A 17121-nucleotide genomic window follows, 5' to 3' on the forward strand; every position below is an offset into this window, starting at 1 on the left:
AGGGGCGTCTTCTCTGATCGTTCACTTTTCTCTTTCTTCTCCATCTGTCCTGGGTCATTGTGAAGATTTCTCCCAATCACAACTCGTCTTCACCGAATCTGCCAGACAAACATTTTAGGCTCCTCGCTAGAGAAATAGCCAGGTACCCAAATAGGCAGGTTGCTAGGTTGGCAGGTAGTTTGGTAGATAGATTGCCAGGTAGGTATGAAGACATGTAGGTAGGTTGGTTGCCAGGTAGGTAGCCAGTTAGTGTACTAGGTTGCTCGGTAGGTAGGAAAGAAGACAGTAAAGCAAGTAGATACGTAGGTGGGAATACACTCAGGTAGGAAGGCAGCAGGTTGTGGAATAAAACTCTCAGAAAGTAGCATGGGTAATACAGTGTTTCTCAACCAGGGTGTCTCCAGCTGTTGCAAAACTACAACTCCCAGCATGCCCGGAAAGCCAAACACTGTACGGGCATGCTGGGAGTTGTAGTTTTTATACAGCTGGAGACACCCTGGCTGGGAAACGCTGCTCTTTGTTTGTGAAAGCATGCATACACATTGTGTTACACCAATGTTTCCCAACCAGTGTGCCTCCAGCTGTTGCAAAACTACAACTCCCAGCATGCACAAAGGCTGTCAGGGCATGCTGGAAGTTGTAGTTTTGCAACGGCTGGAGGCACACTGGTTGGGAAACACTGTCCTAGCCTAATCAGCATACACATGTTACACCAGTGTTTCCCAACCAGTGTGCCTCCAGCTGTTGCAAAACTACAACTCCCAGCATGCCCTGACAGACTTTAGGCATGCTGGGAGTTGTAGTTTTACAACAGCTGGAGGCACACTGGTGTAACATGATGTGTGTGTGTTCCCATACATACCCAACCACCCCCGCGTACAGAAAATAACAAAAAGATACACACCATGTCCCACGCAGCGATCTTCAACAGCCGGGTCGCGTCCTATCTTCTCCACAGGGCAGGCGCCGATGAGTGACGTCATCTGTGCCTGCGTCAGGGAAGAGGTCATGGCCTGCTCGGAACTGTATGCGCGCGTGCATGAAGCTCAGAGCGGCGCCGGTAGCAGGAGTAAGTCGGGCAGGAGCTCTGTAAACTGTGCCTTTTTTTTTAAACTGGTGAGTGGGCGAGCGATTGGGGGGGGGGGGGGGGGTTAGTCTGACCTTTCGCCGGCCACTGCAGATTTAAAGAGGCAGTGGCCGCAGGCATGTGTGGGAGAGGAGCCCTGCTGCATTCTGACTAATTGGCTGACTGTCAGTCAGTCAGCAAGCAGTGTACAGTGGTGGGCCCCCAGCGGTCATTGAGTGACAGACAGTGTCACTCACTGACAAGCTAAAAAAAAAGAAAAAGGACAGGGCCGGCCGGGCCCCCTGAAGCTCCGGGCCCTTTACAGGGGTATGGGTTGTACCCCCTGATGGCGGCCCTGATTCCATCTTTGAAGAGAGCACAGGAGCTGCACTTGCTTTATATAGACTGAGAGACAGTGATGTCACGCCTCTGCCGGAGAGGCTGAGTGCAGTGTCATGTAATGAGCGTGGGCCCCACCTTCTCCCTGCTGCCCGGGCTTCTTACATGACGCTGCGCTCAGCCTATCACCAGCCGAGGCGTGACATCGCTGCAGCCGGAGATAAGCTGAGCACAGTATGACTCACCGTCCCACAGGAAGTGGAAGCCAGCACCAGAGGACCAGAACACTGATACACTGGGGATCAAAAGTTTGGGCACCCCAGGTAAAAATTTGTATTAATGTGCATAAAGAAGCCAAAGAAAGATGGAAAAATCTCCAAAAGGCATCAAAACCTTCAGTTTATGCCTCTTGATGTAATCCCCTGTGGATTTTGAGGTGTGTTTAGGATCATTATCCATTTGTAGAAGCCATGCTCTCTTTAACTTCAGCTTTTTCACAGATGGCATCAAGTTAGCATCCAAAATTTGCTGAAATTTTATTGAATCCATTTTTCCTTCTACTCGTGAGATGTTCCCTGTGCCACTGGCTGCAATACAACCCCAAAGCATGATTGATCTAGCCCCATACTTAACAGTTGGACAGAGGTTCTTTTCATTAAATTCTGTTCCCCTTCTCCAAACGTACCTTTGCTCATTCCGGCCAAAAAGTTCAATTTTAACCTCATCGGTCCACAGAACTTGTTTCCAAAATGCATCAGGCTTGTCTATATGTTCATTTGCAAAGTTCAAACGCTGATTTTTGTGGTGCGAAAGTAGAAGAGTTTTCTTCTGATGACTCTTCCATGAAGACCATATTTGAACAAGTATCTCTTTATAGTGGAATAGTGTACCACAACTCCAGTGTCTGCCAGATTTTCTGGAGGGATTGTGCAGTCAAACGTGGGTCCTGCGAGCGGTTCTGATATTTTCTTGGTCTTCCAGATCTTGCTTTAACGTCCACTGTTCCTGATGACTGCCATTTCTTAATTACATTCCAAACAGAGGATATTGATATCTGAAAACGTTTTCCTATCTTCTTATAGCCTTCTCCAGCTTTGTGAGCATCAACTATTTTCAGTTTCAGATTTCTAGACAACTGGTTAGAAGAACCCATGGTGCTGATTGTTGGGGCAAGGTCAAATGAGTTTGGGCATATAAAACCTTTGAGGTTGACACCACCTGGTCTTCCCAGATGATGATTGAGAACAATCCATGACACTGGCAGGTCTCAGCTTTGCAAAGGGGGCAGTGCATGCTATAAATTCTGCAGGGTGCCCAAACTTTTGCAGACACCATTTTTTTGTTTTCTGTTATTTTGAAAGTATAAATGATGGAAATAAAATCTAACTTTTGTTGACATATTCTAAGAATGTCTAATCTGTAATTTGATGCCTTTTAGAGATTTTTCCATCTTTCCTTGGCTTATACAAATTTTTACCTGGGGTGCCCAAACTTTTGATCCCCACTGTTTCAGCACAACGAGGGAACATCGGCAGGTGAGTCAAAATTTTTTTTTTTTTTTTTTTTAACTTTTTGCAGCCCAGGCAGGGGAAGAATAAAAATTTGCTCTACAGTACTCCTTTAAAGGTGTCATCACAACAAAGTACAATTGGTTGCACATAAAACAAGCCCTCATATAGGTCTATGGATGCAAAAATTAGAGGGCGAGAAGAATTTAAAAGAAAAAATAATGCTAAAATTAAAAAGGTCTGTATCCTTAAGGGTTAAACATTCAAAATTACCAACCTTTGGCTGTTGCTTCCTAATGCATAAAAATCTTTATATTTAGGATAGGGAGAAACAAGATGATGCTAATAAACAAATCTCTTCACTAAAAAAATCAAAAAAAAAAAAAAATCAAAATGAAACATCTTTATTTTACAAATTTAAAACCATAAATAATATTTACACGCTTCTTAAACTCCAGCTTACAACAATGGAGACATTACAAAACCTGCTGGGGTAAAACTGCAAGACTTACAGGAAACATTGCGTTTTTTTTGTTTGTTTTTTACCCCCAATGCCTTCAGTTACTTTTTACACATTTTATATCTTACAGGGACATAAGGAACAGGGCAGTGCTTTTTCTCAAGTCAGAAGACTCCATACACATACATAAAAAATAAAGGATACATCCCACATTAAAAAGGACTGAATTCCTTTTTTCTTTTTGTCTAATGGCATAAAATGGCAGAAGGAGGTCAAAGCAACAAGCGTTGGAAATCAGGGATCAATAAAAAATAAAACATTTATTCCGGCATTGGATACTTACAATTTTATGCCTTAACTTTTTTTTTTCTCTTGAGGAGAATGTTATTTACACTTCATGTCATAAGCCAGAATATTTTTATTGGACATTGTTTACTTGGTGTTTTACACAATGTAACCACATAACAGAGGTGGCCATTCTGTCAGCTCAGATTTCATTTTCGTAAAAAAAAAAAAAAAAAAAAAAAAGGAAAATTAATCCCAGATAACTAACAACTGACAGCTCCGACACATAAAATGCCCTGTGTACAAGTGATCCCAAAAAGCATGGCAAACATAAGCAATCACACTGGTTTAAGCACTCTACCCAATTTTGGACAGCTTTACTTTAAAGGGCAGCATTGCAAGATCTTAAAGGGAGAGTTCCCCTTTGCAGCAATTTTTTTGTATTGTTCGAATATATATCTTAAGCCAGGTTCAAACTAGGTTAATCTAATACAGCTGTAAGTTCAGATAATCAGAACCACAGTAAAGCAAAGGCTTGACGCATTATTAGGGCTGTAAAAATACGGCTATTGTCAACCCACCTTTAAAGAAAAATGAAGAGACTTTGCCAATAGTCTTAAAAGGGTTTGCAAGGAGTAGAAAAAATGGTTGCCTTCTTCCTAAAACAGAACCATACCCATCCATAGGTTGTGCATGATATTGCGACCCAGAAGTGACTGTGGTAAAATTGCCATACCATGAACAACCTGCAGACAGTGGCCAAAAAGAAAAAAAAAAAAGCTATTTTTCTTCTAATTATGTAAAATCCCTTTAATTTAAAAACATCTGTTTTGTGTCTACAGCTACTTCGCAGATTCCTGTGTCTCCAAGGTAAGAGACAACATACCATGCAGTGTCCTCCTGCAGTCATGCTGACATCTGTCCCCTAGGTCATACATTTGCTAGGTTAGCAAAATGTTGAATGGCAATATGATTGCAGAATCAGACTACACAGTAATACTGTAGATCATAGGGCTGTAGGCAATGTTTAAATAAGCTTGTTTGCAAAGTGACTTAATTTTTTTCTATGGGTGCATTGGTACAATACAAAGAAATTGGTTGCAAAGGTGGAGTTTCAATTTAAAGCATTACTGTCACTTTAAAAAAAACATGTCACGCAGACATGTTAAAGGTTTAAAAATCGCATGAGGCCTTAACAGTCAGGCCCCCACTGATCGCTAGATGCCAGCTAGCGCTTAATAGCTCATCACCTCACTCCTTGGCTCACTGCTGCATAAGTCTTACTTTATAGCCTGTCTTATGCAAAGAAACAGAGAGAGCAGCAAGCAGGGAGTGAAGTGCTCAGGATAGCACTTCTAGCTCCATCAAGCAATTGGTCGGCATCTGAACACCAAGACTGTGAAGAATCAAAACCTTTGACATCTGTGTGACAAGTTTTTTTTTGTTTTTTTTTAATTGACAGCAACTACTTAAGAAACTAAATGAAACTCCTTGGCGTATCAAATTTGCATGCTAGTCTTCAAGTTAATACAAATAAACCTTGATATCACTTACACCAATGGCAAAATATTTTGAGGTAAAGAATGTAAGGAAAACATCACATCTCCCCAGAGTCTCATGGACAGAAGATCTTGATATTCTAATGGTATGATTAGAGGGGAGATGGACCAACAAAACATGAAACATGCTTCTCCTGCTAGCTGTTCAGAAACAATCGGGTCTCCACTGGATCATCAACAACAACAGATACACCCAAAACAGGCAAGGAAACTTAGAATACACAATAAACTGAGGCAAGTGCCAATGGCTACCACCAGCTGCCAGGCCAGAGAAATCGATAGCGGAGAACCTCTTTAAAAAGGTGCTTAAAGCTTTGCAGGAGTGGAAGCAATGAGGACAAATAATGGCCTGGTCAAAGCAATTCTCACGATGCTGCAGTTAAATAGCCCACACTGAAAGCAAAGGGATTGTCTGTAATTGCACAAGAATGAGCAAAGGGTTAAGGTGTCCTATTAACCACAGGCCCTAGAATTCATAGGGAAGTGGTCATTTCTGAGGATGACTATGTTTTCAATTTTTCATTTTGTAAGATGCAGACATCTTGAGTAAAAGTTTTAAAACAATGAAATTGTGACCTTATCTGGCACAATTTCTGTATACACAGTCATTTTGACAGCGGTTTATTCTACAGCCGGCTCTGGAAGTTATGTGGCCGAAATGAGCGGATCTCTGTGAGACACTGAGAATATAGGAAGATGATTGAGCACGGTCACGTTGTCAGGTGACAAAAGCGAATGGCATCTCATTGCTGTCCGTTGCTGATAAGAGACATAATGCTTATTTTCTCCTCTGCCTCGTCGCTTGACTTGGGCGCCACTCCTGTTCCCAGCCCGTATAGGCGTCCGCAGTACTTCGCATCGTCAATATGGTCCTCAAAAAACAGCTGCAATAGAGAAAAAAAAAAAATGAACTACATTATTTTTAGTACAACCTGCAATTATCTAAAATGCTGTGTTCACGTCATATGCACCAGTAAAGTTCCTGATGCATGCACTGAATGTAGCCATAGGAGATTCATTGATTTTTTTTGGGCCTCCATCTGGGCGGTATGCTCAAGCATGCATGACAGGTCGATAAACGATTGGGCAATTGGATGTCAATATACTCAAGTCTTTTGTCTCAAGGAAGATCCAATGTATGTCTGTTGTGATTACACATTCATAAATATAGGGATTGGGTGATGGGAGGGTCAGAAGACAACTAAGGTAAATCATCAACCATCTTAAAAAGCATACCTGTCACAAAAAACAAACAAAAAACAAACAAAACTGAACTGTCTGCATTTCTAACGAAATGTCACCAACCTCTTTCATACGGAAGAACGCCATGCCGGTTAGTAGTGAGTCAGAACCTGCTTGATGCTGTCGACCAATCCTCTGAAGATCTAGCTGATCAGCTACTTCTTGCAGACCTCCCTGTACAAGAGAGAATTTATAAAAAACATAAGACTTCAGTAGCGTTTATTATTCTATCCTCTTATGCTGTTACAAGAACAAAAAGCAAAATCTAAAAGCTGGTCCACATATTGCATTAAAACTACATTTATATATCTTACCTTCAGATTTTTGCAGCTCTTCATTAAATATTTTACGTCATATATGGACGGGAAGAAAAGATTCAATATGTGGAAGAACTCGTGTTCCTCCTCTGGAAGTCTAGAGTCTGTTAGAAGCTTCACCATATATCCAAAGTCATAGCCACTGCAGAGAACAAAAACAACAAGCAGATTATACATGCCAATCTCATTACTCTTCTTAGGCTGCATTCACACTTCGTTTTTACGTTACGGGTGCCGGATCCGGCTGGGGGAGGGGCAAACCGGGCTCTCCCGTACCCCAGCCGTACCAGCGCTGAAATCCATTTACTTTAATGAGCCGACCGGAGTCAAATGGTGACTCCGGTCGTCTAATTTTTGACCCGTTTGTGGTTTCCTGACCGGACCTAAAACCCTAGTATACTACGGTTTTAGGTCCGGTCACAAAACCGGATACGGGTCAAAAATGAGCTGACCAGAGTCACAATTTGACTCCGGTCGCCTCATTAAAGTTAATGGATTTCAGCACTGGACCGGCTGGGGTACGGGAGAGCCCGGTTTGCCCCTCCTCCAGCCGGATCCGGCACCTGGAATGTAAAAACGAGGTGTGAATACAGCCTTAGATATTAGAAGATATCTATAAACATCACAGAAATAAGGCAAGCTCAGAAGCAGAGATTACCACGGTGAGTACCGGCTGCTATCAGCAATCACGCTGATGTCTGCCATTAACCTTTAAGATGCTGTGATCAATGCCAATCACAGCATCTAAAAACTAAAATTACAGGTGCTGGTGTTCAGGGCTCTCATCCAACCCCTAAGCAAAGCGATCAAAGGGGACTAATGAGTTAAAACGGCAGCCTGAGGCTTCCTGCTTACCTCGAATCATCACAGTCTGCATCAGGCATAGCACTGAATAGTGAACGCATTTGAAAGATTGCCCATAATCTCCTTATGGGGTTTTAATCGTGTTAGTAAAAACATATCCCTATCCATAGGGCTTTTGTTTTTTAAATTGAAAAGTGACAATAAGAGGGCAATATTAATTTATTGGGGAGAAGTTTATATATTTAAACTTTTTTATTCTTAGTCACACTTTTTAAAAGGTTAACTGGTTAATACAAATGCGTACGGAATAAGTGTCTGAACGCAGGGGGAGGACCGACTGCTGGGAACCCCACGCTTTCCAACCCCCACCTTCCATGACAAAATGGTCTCTGCACTGACAACCTGCTCAGCCAATCCCCAGTTGATGCGGGACATCACTATGACCAGTGATTGGCAGAATAGGCCTTCACTGCCAAATAGGCAGGTGGGGGCTGAAGCACTCAACAAGGGGAGTGTGGCCCTGTTCGTGAGAAGAAAAAAAAGGAGATTTTTTGTACTCACCGTAAAATCTCTTTCTTGTAGCCTTCATTGGGGGACACCTAATTGATGGTATATGCTCTTGCCACTAGGAGGCGCTAACACTAGGAAAAACAAAGTCGGCTCCTCCCTGGCAGGATATACCCACCCTCCTGCAGTGAGGTAACCAGTTTTGTCACAAAGCAGTAGGAGAAGCCAACGAGGAAATAAGTCTGAAGGAATCCCGGAGAACCCAAGAACCAGAACAAGGAAGAAGAAATGGGTGGGTGCAGTGTCCCCCAATGAAGGATGAAGGTTACGAGAAAGATTTTACGGTGAGTACAAAAAGTCTCCTTTTCTCTCCTTTCGCTCTTCATTGGGGGACACCTAACTGATGGGATGTACCAAAGAAGTCCCCTAGGGTGGGAAAAAACAACCACCAGCAAAAAGGAGAGTGCCAAGACTGAACTGACATGTTCGCAAGGCCTGCGGACGAGCCCCCAGGTCAGAGACACACTAGGCCCAGAAAATGAGCACCAGGAAGATCTCCCATCCAAGGAGATGGACCAGGACCAAAAGGAAAGGCCATCCTCTGCAGAGACCCAAGGCACACGGGTCATATAGAAAGACAAGAAACCATAGGAAAAAGGGGAAACAGATGTCCGTGAACAACTCTCCTGACTAAAAAACTGCCATAAAGAAGTGAAGGAGTGCAGAACAGAAATACCACCCCGACAAAATCGGGATCGCTGAGGAGTCGGGGGCCGGGCCGCTACAAATGTCCAAGACCTGGACCATCACTAAGGCTCAAGAATCGGAAAGCAGCCTGAAAAGAAGGCACACCACAGCATCGAAGGACAAAATCCCAGACAAGGGGACCAACAGTGATAGAGCAGAATTGTCCAATTAGACCAGAGCATCCTGAAGAACATCCGTCAGAACGGGAATGGAGGGAGAACCCATGAGAACCCAGCTTGGACTCCCAGGGTCTGGGCATAGGAAGGATTACTCCAGAAGACTGTGGTATCAATGCAGTACGACTGACACAGACAAAAGGGTAAGAAGGACACACTTTCCAGGGAGAGCACTAGGCTGAGATAGTGGACAGAAAGCATACAAGCCCAGGCAGTAAAATCACTGGTGAATGTACTGCAGCAAAAAAACTAAATAGTCCCTCCATAGGAGGGAAAAACAAGGGTGGTCGAGACAACAACTCAAGTACAGACCTACGACAAGCACCCTGATCCCCGCAGCCCTTGAAAAAGGGGGATTGGCAAGCGTGCTAGGCACAGAAGCAGCAGGGAAATGCATGTACAGGGTAGACGAAGCCCCCAGGCTGCAGCGGCAACCCTCGCTGTCTGGAGGAGCCGCCTTGCGTCCCAAGAGGGACCGGAATCCCGTACACAGAAGCTGGGCAACAATACAAGACGCGTCGAGAGCCATACCAGATAGTGACGAATAGGCACCTGAGTCACCCTGGACAGGGACCCCGGAAAGGAACATCCGGAAGGCCCCATGTCGGAACAAAGGTGCTCAACCACCTCGGAACCGCGGGGACGAATCACCGGAAACCCCTGGGCGCACCCCACCAAGCGAAAGGAAGGTGGGCTCTACTCCTGCAAAGCGGTCCTAGCATATGTAGTAACACAGACATGGGGACCCCACGACAACAGTGGCGTACCAAGACAGCAGACACTAAAGAACCGCAGACATCCAAGGGACCAGCAGGAAGGGAGGTATGCCCCCAGCAGACCAACACTGCAACCCAAGAAGGAGAACAGAGCGATGCTGCTGTTGCTGCAAAAGTCCCTGGGACCTACTGACAAAAAACCCACACCCCATCTCCTAATGGCGCCAAACACCAAGGCTGCAGCTGCAGACTCAGGAGATGAAGAATGAATATGGAGCAGGAAAAATGCCGACACAGTGTGACCTACAGGAAGAAAAGGTCCTAAGGACCCACAAGCACACACTCTACGGGACTGCACCTGGAAGAGAGACACCGGACTACAGCTGCAGTAGCAGGCGTATGGGGGAGGTCCCACACACAGAAGCACACCATGGAGAGAGAACGAGAGAGAAAGGAGAGACAAAGAGAGAGAGAGAGAGACAGAGAGAGAGAAAGAGAGAGAGAGACAGAGACAAAGAGAGAGAGAGACAGAGAGAAAGAGAGAGAGAGAGAGAGAGAGGAGTCCGTAGGACACGCTGGAGCAGTTCCAAGTATACCACGCACAAAAGTGGGGAAATTGAACTCCAGCCGCAAAAAACACCTGCCGTGTGACAGCCGGCAGAAGAAAATATGCAGACAACTGTCTGGCTTGCTGGTATGGGTCCCTAGGGGACAGTGAGTGATTCCATCGGAAACCTCATACAGTAGTGAGGTTCCGGAAGTCCAGTCACAGATACACCAGCCATGGGATGTGTATACAGGTGTGCAGGAAACCCAGCAGACCACTACCTGGCTGACAGGTACAGGATCATGGAAGACGAGTCACTTCAGTGGCACCTCGCTCAGTAGGAAGGTACCGGAACTCCAGCTGCAGAGACATCAGTCGTTAGATGTATGACAGGCGGTGTAGGTAACCATACAGACCACTGTTTGGCTTACTGGTATCGGTCCATAGAAGATAATGGAACACTCTGGATAGCGAGGAACCAAACTGCAGAAGCAGATACACCAGCTGTTTGATGGAGGACAGGTGGTGTAGAGAACCATGCAGAAGAAGGCAACCATACAGACCACTGCCTGGCTCACTGGCAAGGATCCACAGAAGACAACTATGCATACAATCGGCACTGCGCTCAGAAGTGAAGAACCGGAACCCCAGGCGCAGATACATCAGCCATTTGATGTAGGACAGGCAGAGTAAGCAACCATGCAGACCACTGTCTGGCTTACTGGTATGGGTCCTGAAGACACATCGAGTCAGTTCTCCATATACTGCACCCAGCAGTGGGGTATCGGAACTGTAGCCACAGATACATCAGCCGTGAGACGTGTGATAAACGGCAGAGGAAACCATGCAGACCACTGTCTGGCTTACTGGTATGGGTCCTGAAGACACATCAGGTCAGTTCTCCATATACTGCACCCAGCAGTGGGGTATCGGAACTGCAGCCACAAACACAACAGCCGTGAGTCATTTGACAAAAGGCAGAGAAAACCATGCATACCACTGTCTGGCTTACTGGTATAGGTCCAGAGCAGAACAAGACATCACATCGGACACCTCGCACAGCAGTGTACCAGAACTCTTAACGCGGATACCTCGGCAGAATGATGTGGGAAGAGTGGGTGACAGGTGGCAGAGGAAACCATGCAGACCACTGTCTGACTGGCATAGGTCCCTAAGCAGATGTACCGGAGCACCAGCCGCTAAGGTGGCAGCTGAGAGATGAAGTACAGGCGAGGCCACTGTTTTGTACAGAGATATGAGGTTTAAACCCTGTCCACACAGGGATATTGCCCCCGAAACCTAGCACTGGAGAGGCTCCAGAGCATTAGATGCTTAGCCTGAGGACAAGGGATCACACAGTATGAAAAACCAAGAACACCCCATGAAGGGTGATCGGCAGAAATGACAGATGAAGAACGCAAGAGACCTGAGGGTCTGTCAAGAACGTCATGGAGCCAGACAAGGTTTGGCACTCAGTGGTAGGGGGGAACAAAATGAAAATATCCCCTTTAGACCAAGGAACCATACATCCCAGACTAAAACCTGCCACGGCAACAAGGCAGGGATAGGGACGCCAGAGGGATACGGTAAGCAGCTCATGCATAGTAACTAGAGATGAGCGAACTTACAGTAAATTCAATTCGTCACGAACTTCACGGCTCGGCAGTTGATGACTTTTCCTGCATAAATTAGTTCAGCTTTCAGGTGCTCCGATGGGCTGGAAAAGGTGGATACAGTCCTAGGAGACTCTTTCCTAGGACTGTATCCACCTTTTCCAGCCCACCGGAGCACCTGAAGGCTGAACTAATTTACGCAGGAAAAGTCATCAACTGCCGAGCCGAGAAGTTTGTGACGAATCGAATTTACTGTATGTTCGCTCATCTCTAATAGTAACCCTTGTCTGGCGTGTATAGCTGATAGAGCTGGGCGGTATGGCCTAAAATGAATATCACGGTATTTTTTTTTATTATCGCGGTATTACGGTACTACTGCCGGTCCCAGTGCCCACTAGCGGTGTCAAATGTGCCAACCGTGAGCGCTACCATCACTGCTAGTGGGGTCCCTGTGCCCACTAGCGGTGTCACAAGAATGCCTCCCGCGAGCGCGATCGCTACCATCACCGCTAGTGGGGTCCCTGTGCCCACTAGCGGTGTCACAAGAATGCCAAGCGCGATCGCTACCATCACTGTTAGCGGGGTCCCTGTGCCCACTAGCGGTGTTCACAAGAATGCCGAGCGCGGCTCTGTTCCCCGTCCCTGTCAGCTCTCAGGGTAAGGGAACAGATTTAAAAGGCTCGCGCGCAGATAACGTAGTACTGCGCAGGTGCAGCACTACGCAAATAGCGTAGGGCTAACATAGGCAGCGCTAGGAGCCTAGCATTAGCCCTATGCTATTTGCGTAATACTGTGCATGCGCAGTGCTATGTTAGCTGCGCGCGAGGCTTTTAAATCTGTACCCTGAGAGCTGACGGGGAACAGAGCCGCGCTCGCGCTCTGCATTCTTGTGACACCGCTAGCGGTGGTGGCAGCGATCGTGTTCGCGGGAGGCATTCTTGTGACACCGCTAGTGGGCACATGGATCCCGCTAGTGGTGGGGATTGATCGTGCTCGCGGGGACACTGGCTGACAGGTGCAGCGGGGGGGGGGGGGGGGACACAGAAGCACACCGGGACAAGTGATGGCACCGCGCTGGGCTCTACAATTCATCCGGAGGGTGGTGGAGGGGCCCGACCGGTATAGCGGTACGGGCAAAAATCCATACTGTGGGAGAAATAAAAAACGTTATCCAGTTCATACCGGTATACCGCCCAGCACTAATAGCTGGTAAGGCCGTCAGGACAAGGCTGCAATAAATTAGAGTGCAATTACAAGAATTGGCCACAAGAGGGAGCCAAACTACACCAAATGGTCAGGAAGTTTTTTTCCCCCTCAAACTTCCCTTAGTTAGTTAAAACTGCTCCCTTTAAATATTGCCACGGTGTGTCTGCTGGGGACTTGAACTCCTCATGAGTTCCCCCCAGCCGGACAGACACAGTGGCAGTCTCAGGAGCGGCGGCGGCACAGAGCAGCACGCTTAGAAGTGCTTGCTAAGTCTAGCTCAGAGGCTAGTAAAAAAGAAGGCCCGGAGAAAAGGAGCTCCCCCCCCAGACTGCAGTTCAGGGAGCCAACGGCGCCGCTGAGAGAACGCCGCTCCCGTATGGGTGAGGGGCGGGGCTAAACCCCGGCGGATGAAATTACATGGCGGCCCGGAGAAGCTCCCTCCGGGCCGCAGTTCAGGGAGTCGACGGCGCCGCACAGAGAACGAGTGGCGCCGCTCCCGAATAGGTGAGGGGCGGAGCTAAACTCCGCCGGATGAAACTGCCATGACGGCCCGGAGAAGAGAAGCTCCCGCCGGGCCGCAGTGCAGGGAGCTGACGGCACCGTTAAGAGAACGAGCGGTGCTGCTCCCGAGAAGGTGAGAGGCGGAGCTAAACTCCGCCGAAGGAAAATGTAAAGGCCACGGGTAAGCACCCTTGGGCCTTAATAGGAGACGTGCAGTGCGTGAAGCTGGAGGGATGGCAGCGCTGCGTGACCTCCAGTTCCTGCACTGGCTCAGGGGGAAGGAAGCCGCCATTTTAACCCCCGGAACGCGTGCTGGCACAGGGGAAAAGGACGGAGCCATGTGCCCCTCACTCAGCCAGCAGTGCAGGTGCAGTGTCCCAGTATGCATAATCACAGCCCCCACACATAAGGACCCCAATAAAGGACAGAGTCCCTTTTTAGGTTGTCACCCGTCACCCTGGGGGGGGGGGGGGGGGGGGGGGAAGGGTTGTAAAATACTCACCTGCCTTCTTATACTCACCCTCAGTCATCTTCAACCAACTTATGGCCACGCTGCATCATACCAGGCTACATATAGCTGGGCGAGCAGGGGCAGTGGGGGACCCGGACCCAGGGTGCAACCTCCAGGCGCTGGCCATTGGCGGGAAAGGGTTGACAGTGCATTGGAATTATTCGTCAATGTCCCGTGCCCCTTAGCCACATATGGGGGAACAGGTAGCGCCATGCTCCTGAAGCCCCACCTGAAAAAAGGAAAATAAAAGGGAGTAAAGAAATCTAACTAAACAGCCCTTACTAGAAAATAATAAAAAAAGACAAACTCTGGAGAGAACCAAACCGTGTCCACCTCCTAGCTGACACTAGATAAAACTGGTTACCTCACTGCATGAGGGCGGGTATATCCTGCCAGGGAGGAGCCGACTTTCTTTTTCCTAGTGTCAGTGCCTCCTAGTGGCAAGAGCATATACCATCAGTTAGGAGTCCCCCAATGAAGAGAGACAGAGAAACTGCAGATTTCTGGCAAAGTGATCAAAAAGACCAATAAAAACAAAATAATACTGATAAATACAGATGACTGCACAAAAAATGGGCCCTCATATAGCTTTTTTATTGAAAAAATAAGTTATGGGGTCAGAATAGGGCAATTTTGAACATAGTAAAAAAAAAAAAAATAACAATTTAAATAGCAAAATAAAACCTACACTGAAAATCTACAGTGCACTTTACTGTAAAATGTTAATTTCAAATTTTTTTTTTTGTTTTACCATACATTTTGTGGTAAAATATGTGATGTCGTCATTACAAAGCAGAACTGGTCTCACATGGAACAAGTTCTCATATGGCTGTAGATGGAAAAAGTTATGCCTTAAAAGGTGAGGAGAAAAAAATGTAACGCATAATTGAAGATGTGCTACGCCAGTTGGCCGTACACATTTAATAGCTACTTGCCAAACGCTCTTTAGATCGGCAGTTATTCCTCTCGACCCCTGCCGTGGCAGAGCACGTATGTGCCGTCAATAGGGAGAGGGGTGTAAACCAATGCCAAACATCAGTGATGTCAGCTTATTTACTTCAAAAACTAAAGAATTGGACATGTTGAAATTCTTTTCTTCTCCACTTTTTATTTGGAAATATGCTGAACAAACATTGGCTGAATATCTAACACACAAGATGGTCATCTTGTCAACATCTGTGGGACTGGCTGTCCTAAATCTAATGTGTGAGAAGCCTGAAAATTCTAATTAAAGTGCTAAAATTGTGTTTTCAAAAAAGAAAAAGCCTGCGTTGGTTACTAATCAGACACCACATTTAACACATGGGATTTTGGGAGAGTACTGCATTGATGTTTACACGGTCACACTGACATTGCAAAAAAAAAACTCACCTGTGGAATGAGAGCCACTTCACATTATCACATAGAACCACCCCAGAGGTCATAAGTAACTCTGCAAATGTCAGCGTGTCGATACCTTCCTCTTCGTGCTTCTGGAACTGAAGGCCGGAATTTGCCAACAGATCAATGGAGTCTTGAGAATACATATCCTCCCTGCAGAAAGAAAACAATGAAATTCCATAACATGGTACAGAACACTCTACTAAGACTATGAAGAGAGGTGAAGGTATCTGTTGATTTAGTGTTATCAATAGGAGCCTTTCCCACTGGCACAGAAATACAGACCCCTTCGCACAAATGTATATATACATCCATTTTTCCGATGACTTGCTGCAAATTTACACACACACACACACACACACATATACATATATATATATATATATATATATATATATATATACACACATACATATACATACACACACACACACACATAATCACGGCGCCGCAGGTGTGCTCCGATCATGACAGTTAACCCATTCAGTAGGGCTGGGCGATATACCGGTTCATACCGAATACCGACATTTTTGTGCTGCACGATATGAGTTTTTCCCATACCGCAATACCGGTTTGGCCCCTCCCCCTCGGGAATGAATGAATTATCAGCCCAGCTCTCCGCTGTCCCCACATCGGGGAACTAATCATATGTGACCTGCCAGCGCTGTTCTGCTCCCCGCCTCCCCCCCCAAATCATGTTACCCGCCAGCACTGTTCTGCTTCCCCCCCCCAATGAATTATCAGGCCAGCGGGGTACTACTCACATATGTCACCCGCAAGCACTGCCCTCCTCTTTGTTGCGGGCCACCGGCGCTTGAACTCTATACTGTACGCCAGTGGTCTCCAACCTGCGGACCTCCAGATGTTTCAAAACTACAACTCCCAGCATGCCCGGACAGCCAAAGGCATGCTAGGAGTTGTATTTTTGCAACAGCTGGAGGTCCGCAGGTTTGAGTCTACTGCTGTACGCTGTATCCCGATGCCTGGGCTGCAAAAGATAAACAAAATAAACTTTAACTTACCTATGTCGGCCTCACACTGTTCCTGGGGACGGGAACGTCGGACAGCCATCAGCCCATCACTGGCCGCAGCGATGTCCCGCCCCGGCAGGCTGAGCCCACTGTCATGTAAGATGCCGACTTCTTAAGTGACAGTGGGCTCAGCCTATCACTGGCCGGGGCGGAACATCGCTGTGGACGGTGATAGGCTGACGGCTGTCCGACGTTCCAGTCCCCAGGAACAGTGTGAGGCCGACATAGGCAAGTTAAAGTTTATTTTGTTTATCTTTTGCAGCTCGGGCATAGGGATACAGCGTACAGCAGTGGTCTCAAACCTGCGGACCTCCAGGTGTTGCAAAACTACAACTCCCAGCATGCCGTTGGCTGTCCGGGCATGCTGGGAGTTGTAGTTTTGCAACACCTGGAGGTCCGCAGGTTGTAGACCACTGGCGTACAGTATAGAGTTCCAGCGCCGGTGGCCCGCAACAAAGAGGAGGAGGGCAGTGCTTGCGGGTGACATGTGAGTAGTACCCCGCTGGGCTGATAATTTGGGGGGGGGGGGAGCAGACCAGCGCTGTCAGGTAACATGATTGGGGGGGGGGGCCTGCTTCTGGAACTATCGCCATTAGCGATCTGGTT

The 17121-nt window shown here is 46.9% G+C and overlaps 1 protein-coding gene across 5 annotated transcripts in view; it reads right to left on the reverse strand.

The window, feature by feature from the left end:
* Window positions 1-3301: 3301 nt before the first annotated feature.
* The window catches only part of CNOT8 (CCR4-NOT transcription complex subunit 8), a 37293-nt gene continuing 23473 nt past the window's right edge, over window positions 3302-17121 (reverse strand). For all 5 annotated transcript variants that reach the window (XM_056516806.1, XM_056516805.1, XM_056516809.1 and 2 more), the window contains exons 4-7: window positions 15476-15637; window positions 6774-6918; window positions 6523-6633; window positions 3302-6101 (exon numbers count right to left, since the gene is read on the reverse strand). In XM_056516806.1, coding sequence (XP_056372781.1) covers window positions 5961-6101; window positions 6523-6633; window positions 6774-6918; window positions 15476-15637 — 559 coding nt within the window. In that variant the 3' untranslated portion in view covers window positions 3302-5960. The remainder of the gene's footprint in view (window positions 6102-6522; window positions 6634-6773; window positions 6919-15475; window positions 15638-17121) is intronic.

Source organism: Hyla sarda, chromosome 4 (assembly GCF_029499605.1).
Source record: "Hyla sarda isolate aHylSar1 chromosome 4, aHylSar1.hap1, whole genome shotgun sequence".
Classification (NCBI taxonomy): Eukaryota; Metazoa; Chordata; class Amphibia; order Anura; family Hylidae; genus Hyla; species Hyla sarda.